The 23,433-nt window shown below is 52.3% G+C and overlaps 4 protein-coding genes across 4 annotated transcripts; 2 read left to right on the forward strand and 2 right to left on the reverse strand.

Annotated features, from left to right (window-relative positions):
- Positions 1-475: 475 nt before the first annotated feature.
- On the forward strand, positions 476-8,501 carry TGME49_277850 (trypsin domain-containing protein). The gene is made up of 10 exons (XM_002370449.2): positions 476-1,319; positions 2,060-2,643; positions 3,120-3,275; positions 3,590-3,695; positions 4,417-4,517; positions 4,982-5,179; positions 5,919-6,068; positions 6,349-6,796; positions 7,387-7,498; positions 7,962-8,501. The coding sequence occupies exons 1-10, from the start codon at positions 1,043-1,045 to the stop codon at positions 8,074-8,076; spliced, it is 2,247 nt and encodes a 748-aa protein (XP_002370490.2). The 5' UTR covers positions 476-1,042; the 3' UTR covers positions 8,077-8,501.
- A 123-nt stretch (positions 8,502-8,624) lies between these two features.
- On the reverse strand, positions 8,625-16,182 carry TGME49_277840 (Ras family protein). Its single transcript, XM_002370448.2, has 9 exons — positions 14,218-16,182; positions 13,772-13,929; positions 13,183-13,284; positions 12,812-12,915; positions 11,897-11,939; positions 11,199-11,256; positions 10,676-10,736; positions 9,999-10,064; positions 8,625-9,590 (listed from the first exon to the last, which is right to left on the reverse strand). Exons 1-9 carry the CDS (start codon positions 14,352-14,354, stop codon positions 9,546-9,548), a joined length of 774 nt encoding a protein of 257 aa, XP_002370489.1. The 5' UTR covers positions 14,355-16,182; the 3' UTR covers positions 8,625-9,545.
- TGME49_277820 (hypothetical protein) lies at positions 15,978-23,314 on the forward strand. The gene has a single exon (XM_002370446.2). It carries the CDS (start codon positions 17,070-17,072, stop codon positions 21,198-21,200), a length of 4,131 nt encoding a protein of 1,376 aa, XP_002370487.1. The 5' UTR covers positions 15,978-17,069; the 3' UTR covers positions 21,201-23,314.
- Positions 16,483-16,938, reverse strand: TGME49_277830 (hypothetical protein; the record flags this gene model as incomplete). The annotated part of the gene is made up of 1 exon (XM_002370447.1): positions 16,483-16,938. One exon carries the CDS (start codon positions 16,936-16,938, stop codon positions 16,483-16,485), a length of 456 nt encoding a protein of 151 aa, XP_002370488.1.
- Positions 23,315-23,433: the final 119 nt, after the last annotated feature.

The raw sequence follows: 23,433 nt of genomic DNA on the forward strand, positions 1-23,433 counted from the left end.
CTCACGTCACAAGATCACTTTCTTGACAACGACTTCTCTCACTAGTTCTCGCTCTTTTTTCTCTTCTCCGCTGATCGCCAGCGACGTCTTCGCTTCAAGAGATCCTTTTTTCGTCGTCCTCAGGCTTCTTTCCGCTTCTGCTGATGAGTCGCCGCCGCTGTCTGCCGAACTCAAGGAGAGCGTCGCCGCATCTGTGGGGTTGCTCTGGGTCCCAGTTTGACGCGAAAGCAGGGGATCTCTGGGAAGGAGCAGAAAAAAGCGAAACACCGCCAGCTGAGAATGCAGACAAAGACGCAGTAATGGTCCAGAAAATCCTACCAGGCTCATCTCCTGCCGTCTAGCTGTTTTGAGAGCATGTCAAACGCATGCACCAAAAAAGCGCAAGCCCCGGAAAAGCAGGCACGATGCAGCAGATAGAAACAGAGAGAGAAATTCAAGCGTGGAGAGAAGAGACGAAGAGAGTCTGACAGTCACTCGTTTTCAAAGAATTCGATTTCTGCCGATCAACGCGGAGAGAGTTGTCTCGGGGGGAACGGCAGTTTGTCCCTCGAGCAGACTACTCAAGAAAGGCCTTTTTTTTTCTTGCTGCTTCGTGGGCAATTGCTCCTTGTTTCTCTGGGAGAGCTAGCTGTCGTCCGTCGGCCTGTCCTTGGCCTTTTTTTCTTTTTCTTTCTTCGTGAAATTGCCTCCAGTCAACGAAGGCGAATCCTCGCGGCCGCCACCTCTCACTGGGTGTATGTACACCTTCGGGTCCGCAGATATTCGCGGAGCCTTGCGCCTCGCAGTGGACAACGCTGACGTTTTCGCGGCAATCCTTCTCCTCCCGACCTTCTTTCCTTCCCGCTGAATAGATGAGAAGCAATCTGTCTCCTTCATTCTTCCTCGCTTCTTCTCGCCGTGTCTCCGTGTCTCGGTTTTCGGATTCGACTCTCCCTCCCTGCTTCTCTGAAAGGTCTTCGGCTCTGCCGCTTCTCTCGTCGTCTTCTCCCGCCTTCTCGCTTTTCCCTCTCCTTTCTCGCTTTTTTTCTCTCGTTTCCTCTCCATGGCTTCTGTGCGCTCTCGTCCCCGCACCTCTCAACGCGGCGCCGAGCCCTCTGATGAAAGCGCTCCTTCTGCGTCTCTCTCCCCAGATGTCTCCGCTCTCTCCCCAGATGTCTCCGCTCTCTCCCCAGGTGTCTCTTCTTCTCGGTCGACGGTGTCTTCTCAGAGTCCATCGGAAGGCAAAGGCCGACCTCGGGCGCTGAGGAATATGCGGAGTTCACAGAAGTCTGACAGGAAGGAGTTGACAACAACCAGGCCGTCCGGCACTTCCACTCAACGTAGGCTCTCTTTTCTTGCGTTTTTCTGTCGCCTTCAGTTTGCCCTTTGTCTCCTCTTCTTTGCACTCCTTTGACAGTGAAATAACGACACGGTATACCGGCTGCTCTTCTTGTCTGCTGTCTTCCTGCCTGGCTTCTTCGATTCGCGCGTCTCAACTGCGGTGACGCCTTCTGTCTCGTTTTCTGGCTCCGACTCAAGGGCGCTTCTTCTTTCCAGAACAGAGACAGACCCATGGCTGAGCTCTTGACTCCGAGAGCCGTGGACGAGGTGTCTGCTGCAGCGGTGGAGTTTCTCTACAACGATCTGCTTCTTGTAGATTTACACGGAGAAACGCCAGGAGATCTAATAAGTCTCAGACAAGAAGGAGAGGTTAAATGACCCTCGGTCGGCTGTCCCCCCGCATGCTCACTATATGCATGCAGACAGAATGCTCGTCTGCGTGCTCTCTATGTTCGTTCTCGTCTCGTCTACCACCCCTGTCTCCTCCGCATCAATGCATGTATCTCCCGCCTTCTGTATCGAATCGTTCTAGACTTCCTTCTGCTTGTACTAATGCATCTGTACTCGCGTAGATGTATAGTGGTATGCGCCTACTAGAGCGTCTGCGGTCTCCCAGTCTCAGTCTGCGATGCGACAATGCCTCTGAGGCGTTTGTCTCACGCTCGGACTGTAGGATCCGTCTCTGTCCTCCTTCTGCACCTGACCAGATGTCTCCTTTGACCTCTGCCTGGATTTTCAGGAACCTCGTCGACCCTCGGCGTACGCCAGCTCTCGACCTCCGCTTCTGCGTCGTCTGCGCGGAAGCGCGTTCGAGCGTCTTCTCGTTCCTCTTCTTCCCGAGCGAATTCCACGAGACGCCCGAGGAGGAGACTCGCGCAGGTCAGCAGGACCGACAGAGAGGGAGGGGAAGGAAGAGCGACTGCTCTTCTCACAACGAGGCCGCCTGGGAGCAACGGAGCCGACGCCTCAGTGCGCGCCAAGCAGGCCAAGGACGAGACGCGAACAGGAACGAAGACGCGTTCGTCTGCTTCCTCGCGAGCTGCATCCAGCGCGCGCGAGACCGAGAAGGCATCGCCGCTGGAAGAGAAGAGACCGAAGACCGCTGGGCATGGCAGAACTCGCAGCCGGACGAGGCCGAGCAGAGATAGCCAGGAGAGCCAGGGGGGCTCCGAGCGAGTCCGGAAGAGCCGAAAGGAGAAGGAGTTCGGGTGTCTCGGTTCCGACGAAGACGAGACTGCGACTCCGCGCTTGGGAGACAGCGTCATTGACGAAGCTGCTGTCAAGACGATTCTGAAGAGCGAAGTTCCCAACACAGTTTTCAAAGTGAGCGATCAAGCGGATCCTGCGCGGACAAGGATCGCTGGACTGAGACACAGGGACAGAGAGAAAGAGTGAGAGAGAAAGAGGACGCACCGAATGAAGAGGCAGAACGCTTCTCGTTCTGTTGCTACGGCGAAGGAGCCGGAGAGCGATTCGTTTCCTGCTTCTTCGGCGACTCTGACCTGCGCCTTCTTCGCGGCTCATCTGTGCTCCGTGTCTCCTCTTTTCAGCTGTTTTGTGCGTGTGACGTTCGCCCGCTCGCTTTCGTGATCTCTCTGCATGCGTTCTCTGCCTTTCTCTCCTTTTTGTCGATCGTTGCTCTCGGCCTCTGTCGCGAGTTCGTCCTTGCATGCTTCCGGATCCTCGTCTTTTGGTCCGCCACTCTTCACAGTCTGTTGTCCTTCCTCTCTCTCTTGCTGGTTGCCGCTCTTCGTTTCGCCTTTTCCTCACTTTGCGCTTGCTCTCGCTTTCTTTTCCAGGTCTTCTGTACGCACTGCGAACCGAACTACAGTCAGCCGTGGACGACGAGGAGACAGACGACTTCCATGAGCACTGGCTTCGTCACTCTCGATGCGAACGGGAAACAGTGTCTCCTCACCAATGCTCACTCCGTCGAACATGCTGCCGTTGTGCAGGTCAGTCCCGCTCCCCTTACTGATATCTTGTTAACACAGATATATATACATATATATATATATATATATATGTAGGTGTTGCGAATTCCTCTACTTCTACAAACGTCTATATAAATGTGTAAACCCTCTGTAAACCCACATGTTTGAATCTATTCGTTCACACGTACGTATATTTTAGGAATGTTACTTCCACCATACAAAGGTATGTACGCATATATATATATATATATATATATATATATATATGTGCATATATATAAATATATATATATATGTAATTTGCAAATTGTGTGTCGTTTTGTTTCGGTATTCAGGTTCGGAAGAGAGGAGACCATCAGAAGTATGAAGCAGAGGTTCTTTGCATTGGACTCGAATGTGACCTGGCGATGCTGCGAGTCTCCGACGCCGATTTCTGGAAAGGTGCTTAGTCCTGCAGTCGTTCATTCGTGTACCGATTTTGTTTTTCTCTGTTGATTCAGGAATCTCGTTTCATCGTTGACGCTGTGTTTTTAAAACTTCTTGTAACTTGATCTCTCCACTCAACCGGTCGGGTCGTAGCGATCCGCGCGCGTGCTGTGTCGCTGCGTTCTTGTTTCGTTTGTTTCTCTGTCCGATTTCCTTTTGTTCTGCGCTTGTTCCATCTCTGGTCCTTCTTCGCTTTCCTCGTTATTCCGTCTTCCGCTGTCTCTCTTCTTTCTCGTTCATTCATTTGCGCGTGCGGTTGTCTGATTTGATCTTCCCTGAAATGCTTGCATCCCTTTCTTCTTTTCTTCCTTCTGCTCGGTTTTGCGTTGCTTGTCGCCTTCAGCTCCGTACCTTTACTCTCCCATCTTGTCTTCTTTCTTCTCCCGCGTCATCGCGTCGTGTGTCACCTCTTCGGTGTTACTCCTCGTCTCCTCTTGCCTCATCAGAATGGTCTTCTCTTTCGTCTTCCCCTCTCTTATTTTCTCTCTTCTCTCCTTCTCGCTCTCCTTCCCGTCCTTCCCTCTCGCTCTGCAACGTATGTGTAGGTCTGCATTTTTTCTGCATGCTCCTTCTCCTCAGATTTTGTCTTCTTCCCCTGCGCCCGTGTCTTCGCTGCCACCCTCCCGTCTCCGTTTGTTTCGACGTTTTCCTCATTTTTTCCTACCGTTTTCTCCAGGCCTCGGACCGCCGCTGCAGTGGGGTCCCTCTCCTCAACTCGGCGACCCTGTGACGGTCGTCGGCTATCCGCTGGGAGGCGACAACTCCTCAGTCACCCAGGTCAGCAGACACCTCAGAAAGAAGAAGGAGAGAAACGAACAGAACGAGGTATCGCACTTGATGGTGCTCAGGGGAGAAGCAGAAGAGCGACGAGAAAGAAGGAAAAAGAGATAAGCAGAAACGAAGTGGAAGAACAGAGGTAATAGAAGAAAAGAGTGAAGACACGAAAGAGCAAGCGAACAGAAGAAGAGAGAGAAGCCAAGGAAGAGCCAGGAGCGACGACGGAGGAAGAGGAAGAAGAAGCGACAACTGAATCACGGAGTTGTGTAAAGGAGAGGTGACCACAGCATGGACGTCGGAGAGGCAGAGAGGATGCTGCATTTGTCTGCGCGTTTCTTTGTTGATATCTGTTAGTGTGCTTATTTCCTTGTGTATTGGAGTTTGAGGCGCGTTCTTCGTCTGCGTCTCCTGATTGTGGTTTCGACTGTTTTTTGCTTTTTCTTCTCTTTCTGCGCGCCTTGCAGGGTGTCGTTTCACGAGCAGATCTGCAGCAGTACTGTCTCGGCTCTTGCAGCCTGCTTGCGATCCAAATCGACGCGGCAATTAATCCTGGGAACAGCGGCGGACCTGCTCTCAATCGCAGCAGTCAGTGTGTGGGCATAGCCTTCCAGAGTCTCAAGGACGGAGACACCGAAAATATAGGCTACATTATCCCCAGTGAGGTACGTTCTCGACGTCGCGTTAACCGCTTTGCAGCATGAAACTCTTCGTCGTCGAAACAGCCTTTTTCACAAAAAGATGTCCCCATCTTCTTCCGCGTAAAGTCGCTTCTGGCGCCGTCTTCCGTCACCCGTCTCCATCTCGCACATGACTGCAGCCGAGCTTCAAGCAGGCACAAAGAGGGGAGGAGAAGACAGGAAGGGATCACCGTTGACTTTGAGGCAGTGCAACGAACGCGGTGGTTTTTGCCTGTTGCCCACGAGGCGGAGCCCAAGTCACGGAACTGGAAGACACTCTTGAAACGGTGATTCCCCTCAGGGATCGCGGCTCGCTTTGACTTGCTGAATCGAGAAATTTAGAGCCTTGGCGCGCGAGCCTCGGCGTTTCAGTGCTTGGAGTCCCCGCCCAGCGGAAAGTTGACACCTGTCTTTTTTAGGCTTCCCAGCGTTTCTCTCGGACGTTTTGCTTTTCAGTTCACCCGCTCTTGTGCCTTGTCCGTCCCTCTTGCTTGTTCTCAGTCTCTCTTCGTTCGTCGCGTTGTTGGACTTTCTTTCTCTCTTCTTCTCCGCCCTGGTCTCTCCTTTCTCCGTGTGCTCGTGCTGTCTCTTTTCTCCTTCTCTCTGTCTCCTGGTCTGCATTGTCCTCTTTCGCTTCTTTCTGGGTGCGTCGCTCTCGCGTTTCGCTCCCCTTTTCTTCTCCACTTCCGCGTTTTTCTCGTCGACTCGGGGCTGTCCTTCGCAGGTCGTCAGTCACTTCCTGGAGGACTATCGTCGACATGGTCGCTGTCTCGGCTTCGGCGACGGCGGATTCACCTGGCAGAAGTTGGAGAACAAGTCTCTCCGACACTCCCTCTCTCTGAAATCCAAAGACGAAGGAATCCTCATCAAAAAGGTCCGACTTCCGCACCCAAAGACAGTTCTCAACATGCACTCAGATACCCATAAATACGCACATGTGGACATCGTATATGCATGAATACATATATACATATATATATATATATATATATGTACGTATGTATGTATGCATGCGTATATGTATGTATGTCTGTATGGTTGTATGTATGGTTGTATGGTTGTAGGTGTGCATGCATTTACATATAAATGTGTCTCTCTGCATCGGTGTGAGTTTAGATATTGCTTTGTTGCATTTTTGTTCATTTTGTTTTCAGTTGGATGGCGGAGGCCCGGCGAAGGCGGTGCTTCAGAAGGGAGACATTCTGCTGGAGATCGGGGGGAAGAGGATTGCGAGTGACGGCACAGTGGCCTTCAGAAATGGGGAGCGTATTCTCTTTACCTGGATTCTCAGTCAGATGTTCGTCGGAGATCGCTGCTCGGTGAAGTTGCTGAGGCAGAACAGGGAACGCCGAGAGTCCTTCAGCGTCGGAAAACTCAACTTGCTCGTTCCTGCCAACAGCGACCTCCGACGTCCGCAGTACCTGATTGTCGGGGGGCTGGTCTTCGTCCCTCTGTCAGAGCCTTTCTTGAAAAGCGAGTACGGAGAAGACTTCGAATCGCGGGCACCCGTGAGACTTTTGGACAAATGGCAGCACGGTTTCCAGTCGTTTCCAGGCGAGCAGTTCGTTCTCCTCAGTCATGTCCTCGCCCACGATGTCACAGGTAAGACGCCGATTTTGCAAAGTCCTTGCAAGTAGGCGAAACGTCCTTTCCGGTTTTCACTCCAGCTTCGAGCGCAGTGTGGGCGTACATCTGTCTCCCGCATGGCACCCACAACTTCACTCTTGAGTGGGGAACCGCCTCCGACGCAGATTGCCTCGCACAGGGCCGTCGAGCCCGAGAGAGTTCGCGAGAGATTCCGCGAAGTATGGACATGCGGAGGCGTTCTTCTTTCGCGCCTTCCTCCAGGTGGCGGAACTGGCAGAGGCCTCACGTATAGATCAAAGGACTGCTTCGTCCAGCTCTACATCTAAGTTCATCCTTGTTTCCTCGAGCTGCCATGCACCGTGAACAGCGGCGAACTTTGTGAGCGCGTACTTTCCCGTGTGGCGGCTTTTTCCACGGATGCAACAGTGCAGTGTTTTCGTAGGGAGAGAAAACACTGAAAGAGAGAAGGCGCTTCGCCAAGGCCTCCCTTCCTCGTCGATCTGCTGCTTCAGCATGAACATCAAACAAACGTTTGTTCTCTTTCTTCGTACGGGGCGCAAGCGTCCGGTGAGTCTTCGTATTTCTTTGCTTGTGCACCTCCGCAGTGGGCTACGAACATCTCCACAACGTCCAAGTGCAACAATTCAACGGGACAAGCGTCAAGACGTTGAAGCACTTGGCAGAACTGGTGGAGAATTCGACAGAGGAATATTGGAGGTAAGCGGCGACACAGTGGCAGCTTGCAGAGAGGCGCGGGCTTCGTCAGGCTCTTTCAAAAAAAGATTAAAAGGTGGATGTTCCGTCCGCGTCCGCGAAAGTGACACTAAGAACAGGATCCACGAGAGAGAGCCCTTCTCTCAATTCACCCGAAGCTCCAGTCTCTCGTGCTAACACCGTCGACATCACTGCGAAGCACACAAGGTAATATATATATATATATGGAGAAAGAGTAGGAGGATCTAATATATATATGTATATATATATATATATATATAGTTGCAAGGAGAGGCGACTGAATTGAAGGTAGACAAAAAGAGATAGGGAGATAGACAGAGATATCGACTGAGAGGCCTAATGGGTGGAATTAGAGAGACGGATATGCATCGTGCTAGACGAAGAGATAGATCGAGAGAATAGTAGATTGATAGAGAGGAAATGCGAAATGCGGTTTTCTTCGCAGGTTCGATCTGGACCACGACGAAGTCGTGGTGCTGGAGGCTGACGCTGCCCGCAGAGCTCTTCCTCACATTTTGCAGAGGAACATGATTCGCAGCTGCAAGTCGGAGGATGTCTGAGCATCGCGGTTTCACAGGCGCTTAAACGAAAAGAGAAAGACAAAAAGAGGGATGCGCTGACGGTGAAGGAGTGATCACGCTGGTCAGAGAGAGGCAAGCAGAGACGAGGACGTCGAAGGAGAGAAACGGAGAGTCGCGCAACTGCAGAGGCGAAGAGACTTCTGCAGACACGCAGTCTGAATGTGAACGTCCTTCAGAAAGGAGAAAGGGATGTTCCCTGAAGATCACATGCTTCGTCGGGGGTAAAGAGACGCGAGAAAAAACCGTTTTCCGACGAACCATGTTTCGTTCGTCTTCTGGACTGTCTCTGTCGCCTCGGTCCCGCAAGAGTCGAGCCTTCGCTCGACACCCTTTTTTCTTCTGTCGCTCACTCGTGTCTCTGCTCTTGACTTTCTCTGCTTCCACCTCCCTCTCTTCTTCCGCAGACCATGTATAAATATATATATATATATATATATATATGCAGATATTTTTATGTATTTATACATTTCTATTACAGACGTGTATGCGCATATATATATATATATATATATATATATGGGCATATACGAACGTATAGATGTATGTGTCTGTGGACATACATTTGTATGTAGTCGAATCGGCAGATCACGGACCCCAGCGTTTTCTTTTTTTCTGCGTGAAGCACGGAACTATGGATTTCTAGAAGTTCTTTCGGAGCAAGTGAAGTGCTCCAAGTGTCTCCGTACAGGTGAAACGCGACTCGGAACTGTAAAATTCCTTTACAACGAGAATTGCGGAGACCCGAGGAAAGCAAGACAGGGAGGGAGACCGCAGTTCGTTGTTCCTGCAGACCGTCTCACTGGAGTTTCTGACAGTCGTTCCCGACAGCGACGTTCTCGGTTGGCTTGAGAACGTAGTTTCTGTCGTCACTCGTAGTACCAGGGAAAGCAGCTGCTGATCACCAGGTGTGCGTACACCTGAGTCACCGAGTGTCTCTGTGGGTCTGTTGAGCTCTCACGGACCCTGTGTTGTCGATCTTTTCTCGGCTTTCCACGGCTTTTCGTGACAGCGAATTCATACCGAATCGCGAGAAGTGCTCTGAAGTTTGTCCCCCGCTGTCTCGTCTCGCGAGAGAAACAGAGGGAGAATGCATGTTGTTCATTCTGCCGCATCGCTCTTCGCTTTCTAGAGAGACAAGCCTTGAAGTCCGCCACATGCACATTAGACAACGGATGGACGTTTCACCTCCAGCGACAACCATACCATGCATCTCCGCTGCTCCCTTTGAAGCTTCCTTCTCTTGTCCGTGACTCTTCTCCTGTCCGCTTCTGCTTCCTTTCTTCTTCTCAGCCTCGTTTCCTCACATTCCAATGTCGCCTGTTTCTCTGCACAGCCTCTGCTCTTCACTCGGTGCATGCATGTCCTCTGCTGTTCCTCCTTTCTTCCCTGCCGCTCTCGTCATCTGGGTCTCCTCCTCCGCTGTCAAACGGCTCTCACCGAGTGAGCTGTTACATCAGAGCGCACCCACTCTCTTCCTCCTCTGACTCAGAGTCCTGGAGACAGAAGATGCGGAAACAAAAATGCGAGCACTGAGACACAATGAGCCATCCGTACGAAAGATATTTATGTTTATATGCATCTGTAGACAGACGGATAGATAACGGTAGACGCACATCTCCATACACAAAAAATTATAAGTGTACTTATGTCTGTGCGTGCATGCAAACGATTTTTTTGTGCCCATCGACAGATATATATGTTCATATATATATATATATATATATATATATATATATTTATATATGCGTGTGTCTAATGTATTCCGTCGCTATAAACATATATAGATGTATAGATGTAAACAAGAGCAGAGAGGACTCTACGGCTGTGGAGAGACAACGGGACCTCTGTCGCTTGCTGTGTGTGAACAAGAAAACGAGAAAGAGAGAGGCAAGGAGCTGTACCTCTTCGTATTCGATATCCCAGAGCATAACGCAGCCGAGAATGCGATATGTCATTTCGTGGAACATCTGAGGAAGCAAAAGAACAATTCTCCCGGAACGAAATGCACCGCTCGGTCTCTCCGAACAACGACCTATTTAAGCCGTATCTGCATACATACACTTGACTGTGCATCTCTACATAAATGCTGTATGTATTCTAGAGCACAGACGCCCCCCTCATATAGAATTACATCCATATATATATATATATATATATATATATATATATATATATATATAACCAGAATCGAGCACATAAGAGGGTGTTTATGTATGTATTGACTCTATCACTTGTACGTCAACTGGCTCAACGTGGTATCTGCAGATATGTAGAAGGAAAGACGAATACGCAAGTATACAGGGTGTATCATCTACGAATCAAATACCTCAGTCACGTATACGGATATACAAGTATATAAGCAGATGGATGGATGATGGCAACTATATGCATGTCTCCGATGTATGTGAAATGACAAACAACGGCCGCTGGAAGACACCTCGAAACATGAAAACAGAGAGAGAAACGCAGTGGAGGATCTGGATGCAGGTTTTCTTTTTTTGAGGAAAGCTTAAACTCGTGAATGCGCATATAGTCACATTTGGAAGTCTGGCGAAAAGGCGGCACTTCTCCCGCTTACTTTCGTGACATTCTTTCCGCTCGTTGCAGAGACTTTCCAGAAGCGCATAAACTTGGTCTGCCTGAAAATGGCGCAGGCACACCAGGGAGCAGCAAAGAAGAGGAAGATGCCCGCTGTGAACAAGCGCCGCCTTTCAGATTGAAAGTTGCAGTTCCACGAGACACGAGCAGAAGCGGCGCAGCGACAAGCCTCCCCCCAGCTTGCGGCGAGAAACTACGCAGCCGCTTCGAGCTTTTCGCTGGGGGGCGTTGCCTCACAACGCCTCGGGGAACCGGCGACAGAGAGAACAAGATCCCCGAAAGACGGTGCAAAGGCGCGACGAGAGAAGAAAAGACAGAAAAGCCGCATACGAAGAAGAATGGAAAAACAGGCGCGGGAAACTCCTCAAACTTTCGGTCTCGTTTTTTTGCCTAGGAACTTCCGGAGGCGGGGACATGCGGAGATTACGCTCCTCGTGAGCACCTTGGTGCCTGCCTCAGTTCGCCTTCAACACGGCACTCGACGCCCGAGAGAAGAAACTCACGCGTAAATCTCGGCTTCGTCGATGGTTTGCTGCACCTTCGCTGACGACGGATCGACGTCTGCAGAACATAAGGGAGGCGCAAAACGAGACTCGCGAGTCTTCAGAGCGACGCGGCGCCGTAGCGTGCTGAAGACCTCAACCAAAGAAGTCGAAAAAGAAGAAGGAAAAGAAGGAAAAGAAGAAGGAAACGAAGAAGGAAACGAAGAGGACGCGACAACTGAAGAGAAGACGGGGAATTCAAGATGCGGGGTAGCGACACCGACGCACGAGAGGCAAAAAAGTGAAGCGAGCCGACGGACGGAGCGCTGGGGGGAATCTGGAAGTGGAAGGAGAGCGCAGCTGTCAAGCGGCAACAAGGCACAACTGGAGGCAACACAGACGGACGCAGAGACTGTTCGCCTCTTCACGAAGAATCCCAGACAACTCGTCTGGAGACGTAAGCGTCAACTCGGTGAAGAGGGAGAAGCATCACGATCTTTTAAACAAACACAGACTGCGAGTGTTTCGTCAGCGTTTCGCCAGAGAAGAAAACCGCGGTGCAGCCGTCGAAGAAACGCAATCCGAAACAAAAACAAAGCGCTTCGCATGCATGTTGCCACGGATCTCTCCGTAAGGGAGCAGCCAGAAGAAAATCGAATCTTCTTCAGCTCTGAACGGAAATCCAGGAAAAGTCACAGTTCCTCGCCCACACGTCGTACCATACTTGCTGCCGACGAGGTAGATGATAGGGCGAATGTTCTCCTGCGAACAAGGAACGTTTTTCACTGTCTGTCAAAAATCAACATCTCTGCGAAGCGACGACCTTCTGCGCTTTGACTCTGGCGTCTACGCATGCGGCAGAGAAGGAGCGAAAAGAGGCACCGCCGGAGAGAGAGAACATGCGAGAAGAGAAGAAGAGAAATGAAGGACGAAATGGAAATCCACCTCACACGCAGTGCGCGCATCGCGTTCACTTGGAAACGGAATCGTGGAGACGAAAAAGCGAAAGATACTTTGAAAAACCGAGAGAAACGAACAAAAGACGTCGAACGAGGAGTTCAGTCGAAACCCTTTCTCCCGCGCTTGCAGACAGGTGAGACCCAAAGGAAGAATGGTCGGATGCTGTGTTTACACTATCTACACCAATGCCAATGCGTTCACTTCTCGCCGTCGTTGTTTCCTCTTTTTCTCTCTCTGTTCAGTTACGTGTCTACCGACGTCAATATCTCCATGTATTCGTCTCCCGTTTTATCTGCTTTTCACTTGTTCCAGAACGATCGCATTGGAAATCCTTCTCTCTCTCTCTGATCCTCTCAGCCATTCCTTCTCTGTTTCTCTCTCTATTCGTTCTTCTCCTCGTCCTCCTTCTCTGTCTCGTGTTCTATCGTCTCTGCCATCTCGTTTTTCTGCTCCCGTCTGTCTCCGTCTTCTCCTTCGCAAACACCGCCTCTCTGGCCTTCTCCACAGCCTGTCGCATCTGAGCTGCCACCGCCGCCTTCGTATTGTTTCAGCCTCGCTTTCGCCAGTTTCTTCCTTGTCACTCTGTAAAGGCAAATGCTCGTTTCCGGCGTCCCGGCGCGTCGGTTTCGTCGTTTGCCCTTTGGCCTGTCGGCGAGAGAGTCTCCTTCTTTTACCCGTTTGTATTCTCGAACGCTTTCGATCAAGTCGTAGATTTCCATCGCCTTGTGGAGTGTCGCCTTCCGATTGACATCGAAGACGATGATCACGCCCATACGACCTGGACGAAACGGAGAAGATGCGAGGCTGCGAAAGTGAAGGCGAACGAGCAGCGAGGCGCACCACCCCACAAGAGGCCGCAGACGCAGCGACGGAAAGTCCCCCCGCGGGAGAGAAAAGGACGGCAGCAGCGCAAGTCTTCAGAAGTGGAAAAGAGAACCAAGACACGCCGTCGCGCAGGCAGAAAGAGAGACGAAAGAAAGGTGAAGGAAACAGAACTGGAGAAGCACACGAGCGGCCGAGAAAAAGAGAGGGACAAGAGGCTCACCATTGGTGATCGGAGAGAAGGCCTCGCGAGCGCTGGAAGGGGTCTTGGGGACCTTCCACATGCCGAACGGTGTGAAGTCGGTCACTCCTTTCCCCACTGTCACTGAAGACAGGCAACGGCATCCGAAGAAAGCAGGAGAAAAGGGAGAGAGTCGAACCGACAGCGAAAAAAAAACTGGATGCAAAGCGCGGGCGCCTCGACACTGGCAGAAGGGAGCAACAGCAGGGCAAAATAGTGTTTCTGAGAAGTCCCGCAACCTCGAGGAGACAGAGACAGACGGAGAGAGCAAGATACAAACAGAGGAGAAGAGAAACATGACAGGGGTGCGAAGGCGAAAGACAAGAAGAGAACAGAGACGCGGAAGGCGAGAGGGAGAGGAAAAAAAACAGAATCCGACGCCTAGAGAGCATGGAGGGCAGCTGCCGAACCAGTTGAAACAGGTCTCTGTGGAGAAGCTGTCGACTCTTCTCCCTCTTCACCGAGTTCACTCTGAGAGAGGAGTCGCAGACAATGCCCGAATAACTTGGAAGCCAAAACAGGGGATCACGACGAAGGGAGAAGCTACGAGAGTCTTCCTCGGGTCTCCTACTCAATTTTCGTTTCATCGACATATGTCTCCGGATGTCGCGTCCTTCGTCTGTCCTCCCCACATCGTACGTGTCTTCCAGTTCGAGACACACCGACTGAAGCGCCGAGTCCCCGCCGCCTCCTTCCGCTTCTGGAATGCGACATACTTTGTAAAACAGCCTGCATAGAGAGATAGACAGATCGAGACAGAGATAGAGAAAGAAAGGGCAAAACACAGATACACAGGTAGCTTCATACATGCAGATACAGACAGATGAAACAGACACCGCCAGCCGATCAGGCAGAGGAATAGCCACAGAGCGAGACAGAGATAGAGAAGGAGAGGGGGAAACACAGGTACACGGAGGACCTGAAGCAGCGATGTCCACAAGCAGTTTGTTTAGGGGGGCAGCGAAAGCAATCCTGAGAACTGGATCAGACAGGGACTTGTTGCAGAGAGGAACTTACGTCGGCCATTCAGTGGGGAAGGTCGAGTTCGGTGCGCAGTAATTATTCACGAAAGCGTTGATAAGCGACGTTTTTCCACTCCCCCCGCCTCCGAAGAAAGTGATCCTAAGGATTGGAAAGTTTGCACCGGTCGCCATCCCTCTCTGAGTATACGCGTGTATCTATATGACATACTTATATACATAAACTATTTTCATATGCATCTACAGATGCAAATGTGTATGTGTGTGTCCGGCTGTATGTCGAGATGTATAGACATAGTTCAGTCTCGGGTGAGGAGCAAGAAGAGGCAACAGGAGGTAGAGGAGGAGAGACACAACAGCAAGAGAACAACTGAAGAAGGAGAGAGGGGATGGAACGCAGGGAGTTCTCTGAGAGAGAGAGAGAAGGGAAGATAGAAGAAGGAAGGAACGGTGACACACAGGGAAGCGGAGTACAGCAAGAGTCGAGGCCACTAAGGGGCAAAGAGAGGAAGAAAAGTGGAAGAGGAAGGCGGCAAAGCTCTCGTCTTCTGAACAGTTCGCGTGGACTTGTCGGTGTCTGTCTTCCCAGTGAGCCACTGTCTTTCATCCAGCACTCCGGCATCTCACGTTCCTCTCTTTGTAGGCATCGGGTGTCTGTTCACTTGTTCGCGAAACTGGGAGGGCAAACCAAGGATGTCTGATTCCCAAAAAATCAAATTCGATTTACGTCTCCACCCTTCCACCTCCGTGGCTAGCCAGGATCCTCGACGCCTCCCTTCAATACCACCCTTGTTGAGGATATGCCGTTGCGAGATTCCTCGAGGCCCTTCGTCCTCTTGTCTCCTTTTCTCCTCTCCCGCTTGCCTCTTTTCGTCTGCCCGTCTTTGGTTCTCGTCCTCGATGTCCGGGCGACCCCCTCCCGTCTTTCCCCGACGTCGCCCGTTTCGCATCTGCGATCTCGCCTTCTCGTCTTCTCCCAGCTTCTTGAGGCATCCGGATGCTGCGGCGGCTGTCGCCGAAGAGTGAAGGGAGAGGGGGAAGGCGAGGAAAGCCGGAGAAGTCGAGGGGAAGACCGGAAGAGACTCAACAAGTTATAGTTGAGAAGGTAGTCCCTTGACGCTGCGGCAAAAGGCGAAGGGATACGCGAGAGAGGAGTTGCGCGAAGAAACGAAGGGATGCTGATGTAGGCGAGAGAAAGGTTTCTCAAGGAGTAAACAGGGTCGCAGAAGGCATTTCATCCGGTCAGCTAAAAGTCCCAACGCAGCGCATGCGCGACGCGGTCCGCCGAATTGAGAAGAATTCCAGCCACACTCACTCGGACTTCTTGTTCCCCCTCGCCACAAAAAGCATGCAGTCTGCGGTTTAGAAAGTTATGAAGAAGGTGCGTCGTCTCACAGAGGCTGTTTGCGAAACTCCAGATCGTGGAGGGAGAAGAACGCCCGCTTTGCAGACAGACACCCCAGTGTACATACACCTCAAACTAAGGCTCGCCGCGAGCGCTCCCAGACATCAGAAGTCGCCAGTTTATTTGCGTGCGGCGCGTTGGCCTCTCCGGATTTCTTGTTCCAGTCCGTTACACACAAAACGCCATCAAGTACGAAGAAAAGAGAAGCGACGCAAGTCTTCATCCGCTCGTGGTTCCGCGTTTTCTCCCGGTCCGCGGACCACCGCTGTATAGCGCCGTTGCGCCTCGAAACTCGGGTGTACAGACACCTCAAACACTCGATTCACCGAGAGCGCGGACTTAGAAGGAAGTCGCGTTGTGCTTGAGTTCTCTTGCGTTGTTACAGTCGGAAAGGCCTTCTCCGTATCGCATGTGTCGTTGTCTTCAAAATACAGACGTCAACCGGGAGCTTGCGCCGTCCGCACAGCGCAGATTTCCCGTTTCCTTTTTTCCAGAGGCGCCTAGCGGGATGTCAGTGACCCTGCGAGGCCTCCGACGCGGCAACGATAGGCGGGGTGCAGGTCTCCGCAGGCTCATTTGTTTGTTCTCAGATTTCTCTTCACTTGAATTTTTTTCCGCGTGTGTGGAGTATCCCCGCCATTAAAGAGGCAGAGGCATTTCATCTAAAAACTACGGAAGGTCCTAAAGAACACCGTTCGACGCGGCGGCTTGCCGCAGCGACTCCGCGTGTGCTAGATTTTTTCCTGTCTGTTTTACAAGAGAGGAGTTCCATGCGTTTCGTCGCCCTCATGCGATAGAAAAGGAAAGCCGACGTTTCTTCTGAAGAAGAAAATGACGCTCTCAAGGAAAAAGGCGTCTCCGGGAAACACATGCCCGTCACAACTTCTGTAGGCAGGGTCACCATGTGCTTTTGTAGTCACCCTCCGCACACTTTTTTTCGATTGCGTCGCCAATGGAAACTTCTTTCGAAGCTCGTTTCTCATTGTTTCGGGACAAGTTGAGTGGCCGTCTGATTTCGTGTAAAAGGTGATGCACGCAGGGAAGAAAAGGGCGTTTTCGAAGTATGTCTCGCTCCGTTTCCTTGCTCAAGTGTGTCGGGTTTGGTTCTGGAAATGCGACATACCTGGAATTGAAAAGATCAGAACGTTCTTCGCATTCTTCTGTTGCTGCGGTGCTCCACAAATTGACCTTGTGGGGAGGAGAGGGCGCTGCAGACGCGGAAAGGCGGCACCGTAGAAGGAGAGGAATCGACGGTAAAAAACTCGCCTCTTCACTCGGCTGCGCCGAACATCGACATCCTTTTCCGCTCCACGCAGTTCCTGCTTGGACAAGGAGGCCCAGGGTCTTGTGCATGTGTCTACATTCATTTTCCCTCTGACGTCACCCTCCACCTTTTTCCTTCCTTCTTCTCTGTTCTCTCCCCTCTCTGTTTCTCTCGCGTCGCGGAGCGTTGTTTCTGTTTCTTCTCTAGAGTTCGCAGCAAGATGAAGGTCTTCAAGGTCGCCTCCGCGCCGCCTTGGCAGGATCGACCTCGCCGACTTCTGTTGTCGGGTCACTTCTCTCTGTCTTCCTTCTTTCTCTCTCGAGGCTTCCTTCCTCTCTCCCTTCTCATTCTGTTCCCTTGCCTCTGCTGGTTCGTCCTCTCCCCCTCGTCCCTCTGTTCTTTCGATCCTATTGGATTTGTCTCCTCCCTCTTGTCATTGCCTTCTCGCGCGTTTGTCCTTCTCGCCTCCTTCTGCTCTTTACCATCTCTGTCTTTCTTGTCTTCTGTGCCTTCTCTGTCCTCTGTCTCTGTTTTCTCTGCTTCGCCGGGCTCTCTGTTCCTCGCGTTTTCTCTCATCTTCCTCTCCATGGAAGTCTACACTTTTGCGCGCTTTGCAGCTGCAGTGTCCTGGCTGGAGGATCTCCCCTTTTATCGGCCCACGCCAGATCCGCACTACTTTGCTTTTCTTCTGCGTGCATGCATCCACTACCCCTGCGCGCGTCTGTACTCCACTCTCTGCGAAGAAGCGAAAGGCTGGCAAACAGACGTCGACTCGCGATACGAAGCGCTGAGCGTCTGTGGAGGGTTCAGCGAGAGTCAGAGCGACGCAGAAATGCTGCAAAAACTTCTGTTCGGACCTCGCGGCAAGTCGACGAAACAGGCTCGCGCACTCGAAGAGCGAACGAAGCAATCTTCTCAGAAGGCCGTGCATGCGGTACTGACGCCGGACGAGAGTCGGGAGGAAGTCACGGAAGCAGGCGGGAGGCAAAAAGAGGAGAGCCGCCGCTCGCAGACCTTTCGCGTCTCTCCAGTTCCTTCGACTTGCGCCTCGCATTCCCCCCTGTCTCTGAGTGAGACGAAGTGGAGACTCGCAGCTTCTCCCACAGGCCCTGAGTCTCCTTCGTGTCGCCTTTCCTCGCCCTGGAGTCACTCCTCTGCCTCGCCGTTCGACAGCAGCACGCGAGCGACGCTCTTCCCCACTCCGCGAGATTCTCAGTCTCCTCTTTGTGAAGAGGAAAGCGTCTCAGAGACGAACGACGCGCTGAAATCCGATACAGGCGCAGACTCCACACACGGAGGCAGCCGACTCGCAGCACCCGCAGAAGTCGCCGCAGGGGTCGCTCAGGACGGACGCAGGGAAGCAGGAGCAGCCGCGAGACAGGGAGAGAGGAGAGAGGCGAACCGAGAAGAGGAGGCTGAAGAAGAAACGAAGAGCGATGAACAGAGGAGAGAAGGAGAGAAACGAGAAGAAGAGATCGAAGACGAGACACAAGAAGAGAGAAGAAGTGAAAGAGTGGAGGAACGAGAAAAGATGGAGATCTTAGGAAAAGAAACAGCAGAGAAAGGAGAAGACGCGTTTGTCACACATCCACCTGAAGCTTTAGCCTCGATGTTGTATTACGCATTCTTCACAAGCGTCCAGCCGACGCAGCTCACTGTCAACCTTGTGGCTGCATGGCTACGAGCCCACACTCACTTCCCTCTCTCTGCCTGTCGAGCAGCTATCAACTATCTGCAAGCGACAGGCAGCTTCCACTTTGTCGTTGACGATGAGGTCCAAAGCAGAGAGGCGAGCAAACCTGCAAGGAGACCAAGAAGCGTCCCCTCATCTCCCATCGGTTCGTCTCAAGAGACAGTGTCTCCTCAAGCGCCCGTGTCTCCTTCTCTAGAGGCAGTGTCTTCACAAGAGGCACTGCCTTCTTTCCGAGAGACGTCTGCACCTTCGCAAGAGCAGTCTGTTTCTTGTGGGTGGCCTCTGTCTTTTCTCACGACTTTCATCTCTCGCTCTTCTTCCTTCTTTCGTCGATCCGCCTCTGCGCAGGCTCCTCTTAGTCTAGAAACGACTCCAGGGTGGCTGTACGGCGCAGCTCCGATTCGCCCCCACTACCGGCCCTTGATTCTTCAGCTGTTCGTGAACTTCTGTCAATTTCTCTTCGTCTCGGCCTTGACGACTCTCGGCTTTGTCGCCGTCAGTCCCCGCTGTATGTGCCGCACATGCAGCAGCACCGTCCGCGGCTGCACGCAGCGACGCAAGCCCCGTCCCGAAGCCCTCAGGCGCCCACGCTGCCTCGGTGAGGCGATCCCTTTGAAACGCGAGATGGACGGGTGCCCTGCAGCGCATTCAGTGGAAAAACGGTGTCAGGTGGAGGTCGAGACGGCGTCCGCTAACCGAGAAAACGCACGCAACAATCCGGAAGAAGACGAGGAAGCGACACTTGAAGGCGGACTCAAATTTCTGCGATTCTTCCTTTATCTTCCCCCCATAGTTCCCCCTTCTCCTCCCCCTTCTCCTTCTTCTTCTCCTTGCTCTCCTTCTTCTCCTTCTCCTTCTTCTTGCTCGTCATCGTTCTCTGAGGGACGGCACTCTGCACCTGGCGTCAAGGCGCCGATCGTGCTCATTCACGGCTTTGGCTTCGGCCTGTTACCTTACATTTTGCATGCACTTTTGCTGGTGATTCGCCAGCGCTTCTGGACTCCCGCGGAAGAGCGAAGACCGATCGTTCTTCTCGAGTTTGCGTGGCTTGGCTTGGATGGCCAAGGCGCGCAGCTGATGCGGCAATCGCAGGCAATCGAGGAGGCGAGGGCGCGCGCGGTGAAGAGGATGAGAGGACGAGAAGAAAGCGCGTGCGGCCTGACACGGAGCCCCACAGAGGCAGAGCGCGAACAGAAGGCGAAGGAGCTCCTGGAAGGCCCAGATGCCTCGAAGGCGAGGAAGGCAGACTTCGGCAGAGAAGAGAAAGTCGAGGACGCGCGCAGGAGTCTGAGAGCGTATGCAGCGAGGGTAAAAGAGTCGTCAAAGGAGGCGAGTGAACCCTGTGCCTGCGACGGTGTCGGCGAGAAGGAAGAAGACGCCCATTCTCGGCGCCTACCACCTCCTCTCCTGTGGACAGACATTGTGCCGCTGATGCCCGCGATCTGTCGTTCTCTCGCGGACTTTCTCGAAGATCTCCACCGCGTTCAACTGGAAGATCTGCAGACCGCAATGAGACTCGCGAAACTTCAGAGGCGAGCAGAAGACGGCAAGGAAACAGGGGAACACGGAGAAGCAGGCGCCGGAGAGGAAGAAGCAAGAGAGAGTGGGAAAAGCGCGGCAGGAGAAGATGTTGGGAAGAGGGGAGAGAAGAAGAAAGAAGGCGTTTCTTCGGCTTGGAGACGTGTGAACGAAAACAAGCTTTTACTCACGTTTGTGAGAGAAGACATTTCTTTGCGCAGTCCGGGAGAAGAGGACAGTCAAGAAGCGCCATATCTGGAGAGGCATGGGGTCCAAGTCGACGTCGTTGCACACTCGTACGGAACAGGCGTCACATCCTGTCTCCACATGATGCATCCTTCTCTCCTGAGGAGATGCGTACTTGTCGACCCAGTTTGCTTCTTCCCGAACTGCACGGTCAAGGCGCAACTCGTTCACAGGCAGCCATGGCAAATCCGCTTGCTTCCTCGCCACAGCGGAGCTGAGAGGGGGCATGAAGATCCAGTCGACCCCGGATCGCGAGCCGCAGAGACCGAGGCCTTTGGGAAGAAGGTGGACGGCGCGTTCACGAGAACGACAGGTGTGGGGAGCGAAGCGAAAGGCAGCAGCGGGCCTCGCGTGGACGCCTGCGGGGGGCTGCAGCGCGTCTCCTGTCCCGCAAAGGCGGACCTTCGCACCGATCGAAGAAAAGGCGCGAACCAAGGCGTCTTGGAAGAGGCAGCACGTTCCTGCGAGACTGCTTCTTCGTCGAAATCATGGCTTTCCAGAGTGGATCTCTGCGCTCTGCAGCGGCGCCGAAAGCCATGGCGGTTGACCGCGCTGGCGCCTCTCCTTCGGGTGGCGCTTTTGCATGCAATCGACCGCTTCGCTCTCTTCTTCTACTGGCTCCTGGTGTACAGGGAGCTCGGGACGCGAATCACGACATCCAGGCAGCTGCAGGGTCACGAGTATTTGGACCGCGGCGGCCTGCTGCGTCTCCAAGACCGCTTAATGGTCGTTTTAGGAAGCTTCGACTTGATTTCGCCAGCGGCGCACATCAAGGCGTTCATGGACTGCGTCGCTCCTCGCGTCGAGTGTCTGTACTGCCCAGGAGCACACCACGGCGTCGTCGCGTTTATGCCTTCGGTCCTAGCAACGATCGACAAATTCCTCGCGACCTAGAGCCGAGGGCAGCGCCGAAGGAACGAAGGATCAGTCGCAACTTGCGTGTGTGTATATGGAGAGAGTCAGAGCCCGGAGAGAAATAGAGATGGGAGAAACATTGCAAGGGTGAGAGGCTCGCGGACGCTCGGGATCGGAGCGGAGTTTCACAGAGTTCTGGGAGAAATAGGAAACGCAAGGAACGAAAGGACGGTCTCGGAGTCCCTGGGGGGGCGGTCTCAGGTGCACAAAGAGGTTCTTCTTCTCAAAATATCCGTTCCTGAAACCCACACACTGTAAACACACACCAGCGCCTGCTCGAAGCCGCGGGCGCTTGCTGCTTTCCCTCTATCTCTGTTGTGTAAATCAGGCGGTCTATTGCTCAAGCCTTTTTCCTTTTTTCCCCATGTGCCTCTCTATATTTCGTGCATTCATTCAAATAGAGACGTACATATATAGATGTATGTGTATGCATATGTTCATGTGTGTAGCTCGCACTATGTGTGTGTAGCGCCGTATTTGTTTTGGGATTGTTTTCTGTATTTGTTGATCCGCATTCAGCAGCAGACAGGAGTAAGGAAATGGGCTGCACTAAGGGAGGGTAGGAATGCCAAGCATCCGGAAGAGGTTCTTGTCGCTGTCGTTTAAAAATTTTTTGCAGAAGGCGAAAGATTCGTGTCCAGTGTACAGACACTCGTTCAGTGGTTACAGCAGCGAGAGAACGGGCAAAATAGAACCGATACCGCATCTATGTGGATATATATAGATATTTATTTGTTTTCTCGCAGTGATGCAGTGAGACAAAGAGCGAGATACGATCATGTCTCGAGTCTCAATGCAGCATCCCGTTTTCGTGGGAGATGGAAAACGAAATGCGACCGTCTTTGCCGGTTGTCTGAGACCTTGTTGCGCAAGAATGAAATACATTTTCAAGCCAAACGAGACGCTCAGGAACCTACAGCAAGCGTCATCTCGTTTGAATCTTTAGAACCATACTTAAACATACACTCTTTACCGCCAAGTACCTCTTATTCATATACATATTCGTGTGTTTATGCGGAGATACACGGGTCTGTGTGTCGCCGTGATGACGCCCGAGATAACATGGAAACGAATGTGTCTCTAGTGGTAAGGGAGTGAGATCTCCTTTTTGAGGCGGTTGTTTCTGCTTTAAGTGGGATGAGTCCGGGCATCCCGTGTCGGATGTCTGCTGTACAGTCTGCGGAGTTTTTGTCGCTTCAAACAACGGCTACTTTTATGAAATGGGTTCTGGGGCCTTCGTAGAGGTACATCGACTCTGATAGTCAGTCTGGGGGAGGCCAGGGCAGATTCTGGGCCTTTGGAGAGTCTGTTATACGAAGTTCGATTTTTTCTGTCTTTTGTAATGAAACACGAGCCGAGTCGAAGCACCTGGCACACGCACCCTGGTGTCTCCATTTTCTTCCCCAGCTTTTTTTTCAAAAGTGGTAGCGGTCGGGGATTGTATGGGAGATGTGTCTAAAGGGAGATTCCAAGCCATTAGGCAAGTCCTCGCTTTTTCGTTTGCCGGCGGCACCGTCCCGTTTGCTTTGGTGCAGCATTATGGCCGGTTGCACGCCCTTTTTTATTTCGTTTTTCCAGAGAAAAGCACGAAACACTGCGGCGGAGGGGGAGCTCTCTCACTGGGGGCTGCACTGACATCCAACCTTTTGATCTGTCTTAGGCAGTCCAGCGAGGTGGTGGAGCACTGCAGTCATAAAGAATGTCGTTGTCTGTATCCCGGAAGTCGGGGAGATTTGCACTTCGTTGCGTCAGGAGATCCACTTACCTACAATTTCTGTAAACAGAAATGCGTAGATATGTGAGCATGCACAGGAGCTGCTGTTTGTGTGTATGTACAGGCTGTGAGTTTTTCTCCACAGATGAATGATTCTTAGCGATGAGGTCCCGCGCAATGTTGCATGTGTTCGTGCATCTCTGTTTTATGTCTATCACACCAATAGGGCGTACTCTTCTATCAAGGCGTTTCTGGTTTGACTTCTCAACGAGTCCGCTTCTGCCCCGAAAAGCGAATGCAGGCATCTAGGCGTCTTGCTTTACTTCTGAAAACGATGAGTGGAAAACATCCCGACTACGGAAGAGTTCGTGTTTCTGCCTGTGACTTCCGGAGGACGTCCCGAGGGACTGCAGCCAGAGAAAAACGAGCACAGCGGGAACGGGTCAGTACACAGGTGAAGAAAAGAAAGAGAAGCCAGCGTGGCGCTTCCACACAACA

Source organism: Toxoplasma gondii, chromosome XII (assembly GCF_000006565.2).
Source record: "Toxoplasma gondii ME49 chromosome XII, whole genome shotgun sequence".
Classification (NCBI taxonomy): domain Eukaryota; phylum Apicomplexa; class Conoidasida; order Eucoccidiorida; family Sarcocystidae; genus Toxoplasma; species Toxoplasma gondii.

What these genes read in the sequence shown, in the direction of transcription:
- TGME49_277850 (XM_002370449.2), top strand. Translation starts at nt 1,043, where the DNA reads ATGGCTTCTGTGCGCTCTCGTCCCCGCACCTCTCAACGCGGCGCCGAG. An exon ending in AACATGCTGCCGTTGTGCAG is followed by an intron (nt 3,276 to 3,589) that starts GTCAGTCCCGCT and finishes TTCGGTATTCAG; the next exon opens with GTTCGGAAGAGAGGAGACCA. An exon ending in CCTCGCCCACGATGTCACAG is followed by an intron (nt 6,797 to 7,386) that starts GTAAGACGCCGA and finishes GCACCTCCGCAG; the next exon opens with TGGGCTACGAACATCTCCAC.
- TGME49_277840 (XM_002370448.2), bottom strand. Translation starts at nt 14,354, where the DNA reads ATGGCGACCGGTGCAAACTTTCCAATCCTTAGGATCACTTTCTTCGGA. An exon ending in CTTCTCTCCGATCACCAATG is followed by an intron (nt 12,916 to 13,182) that starts GTGAGCCTCTTG and finishes CGTTTCGTCCAG; the next exon opens with GTCGTATGGGCGTGATCATC. An exon ending in GCGGAAAGAATGTCACGAAA is followed by an intron (nt 10,065 to 10,675) that starts GTAAGCGGGAGA and finishes TTGCTTCCTCAG; the next exon opens with ATGTTCCACGAAATGACATA.
- TGME49_277820 (XM_002370446.2), top strand. Translation starts at nt 17,070, where the DNA reads ATGAAGGTCTTCAAGGTCGCCTCCGCGCCGCCTTGGCAGGATCGACCT.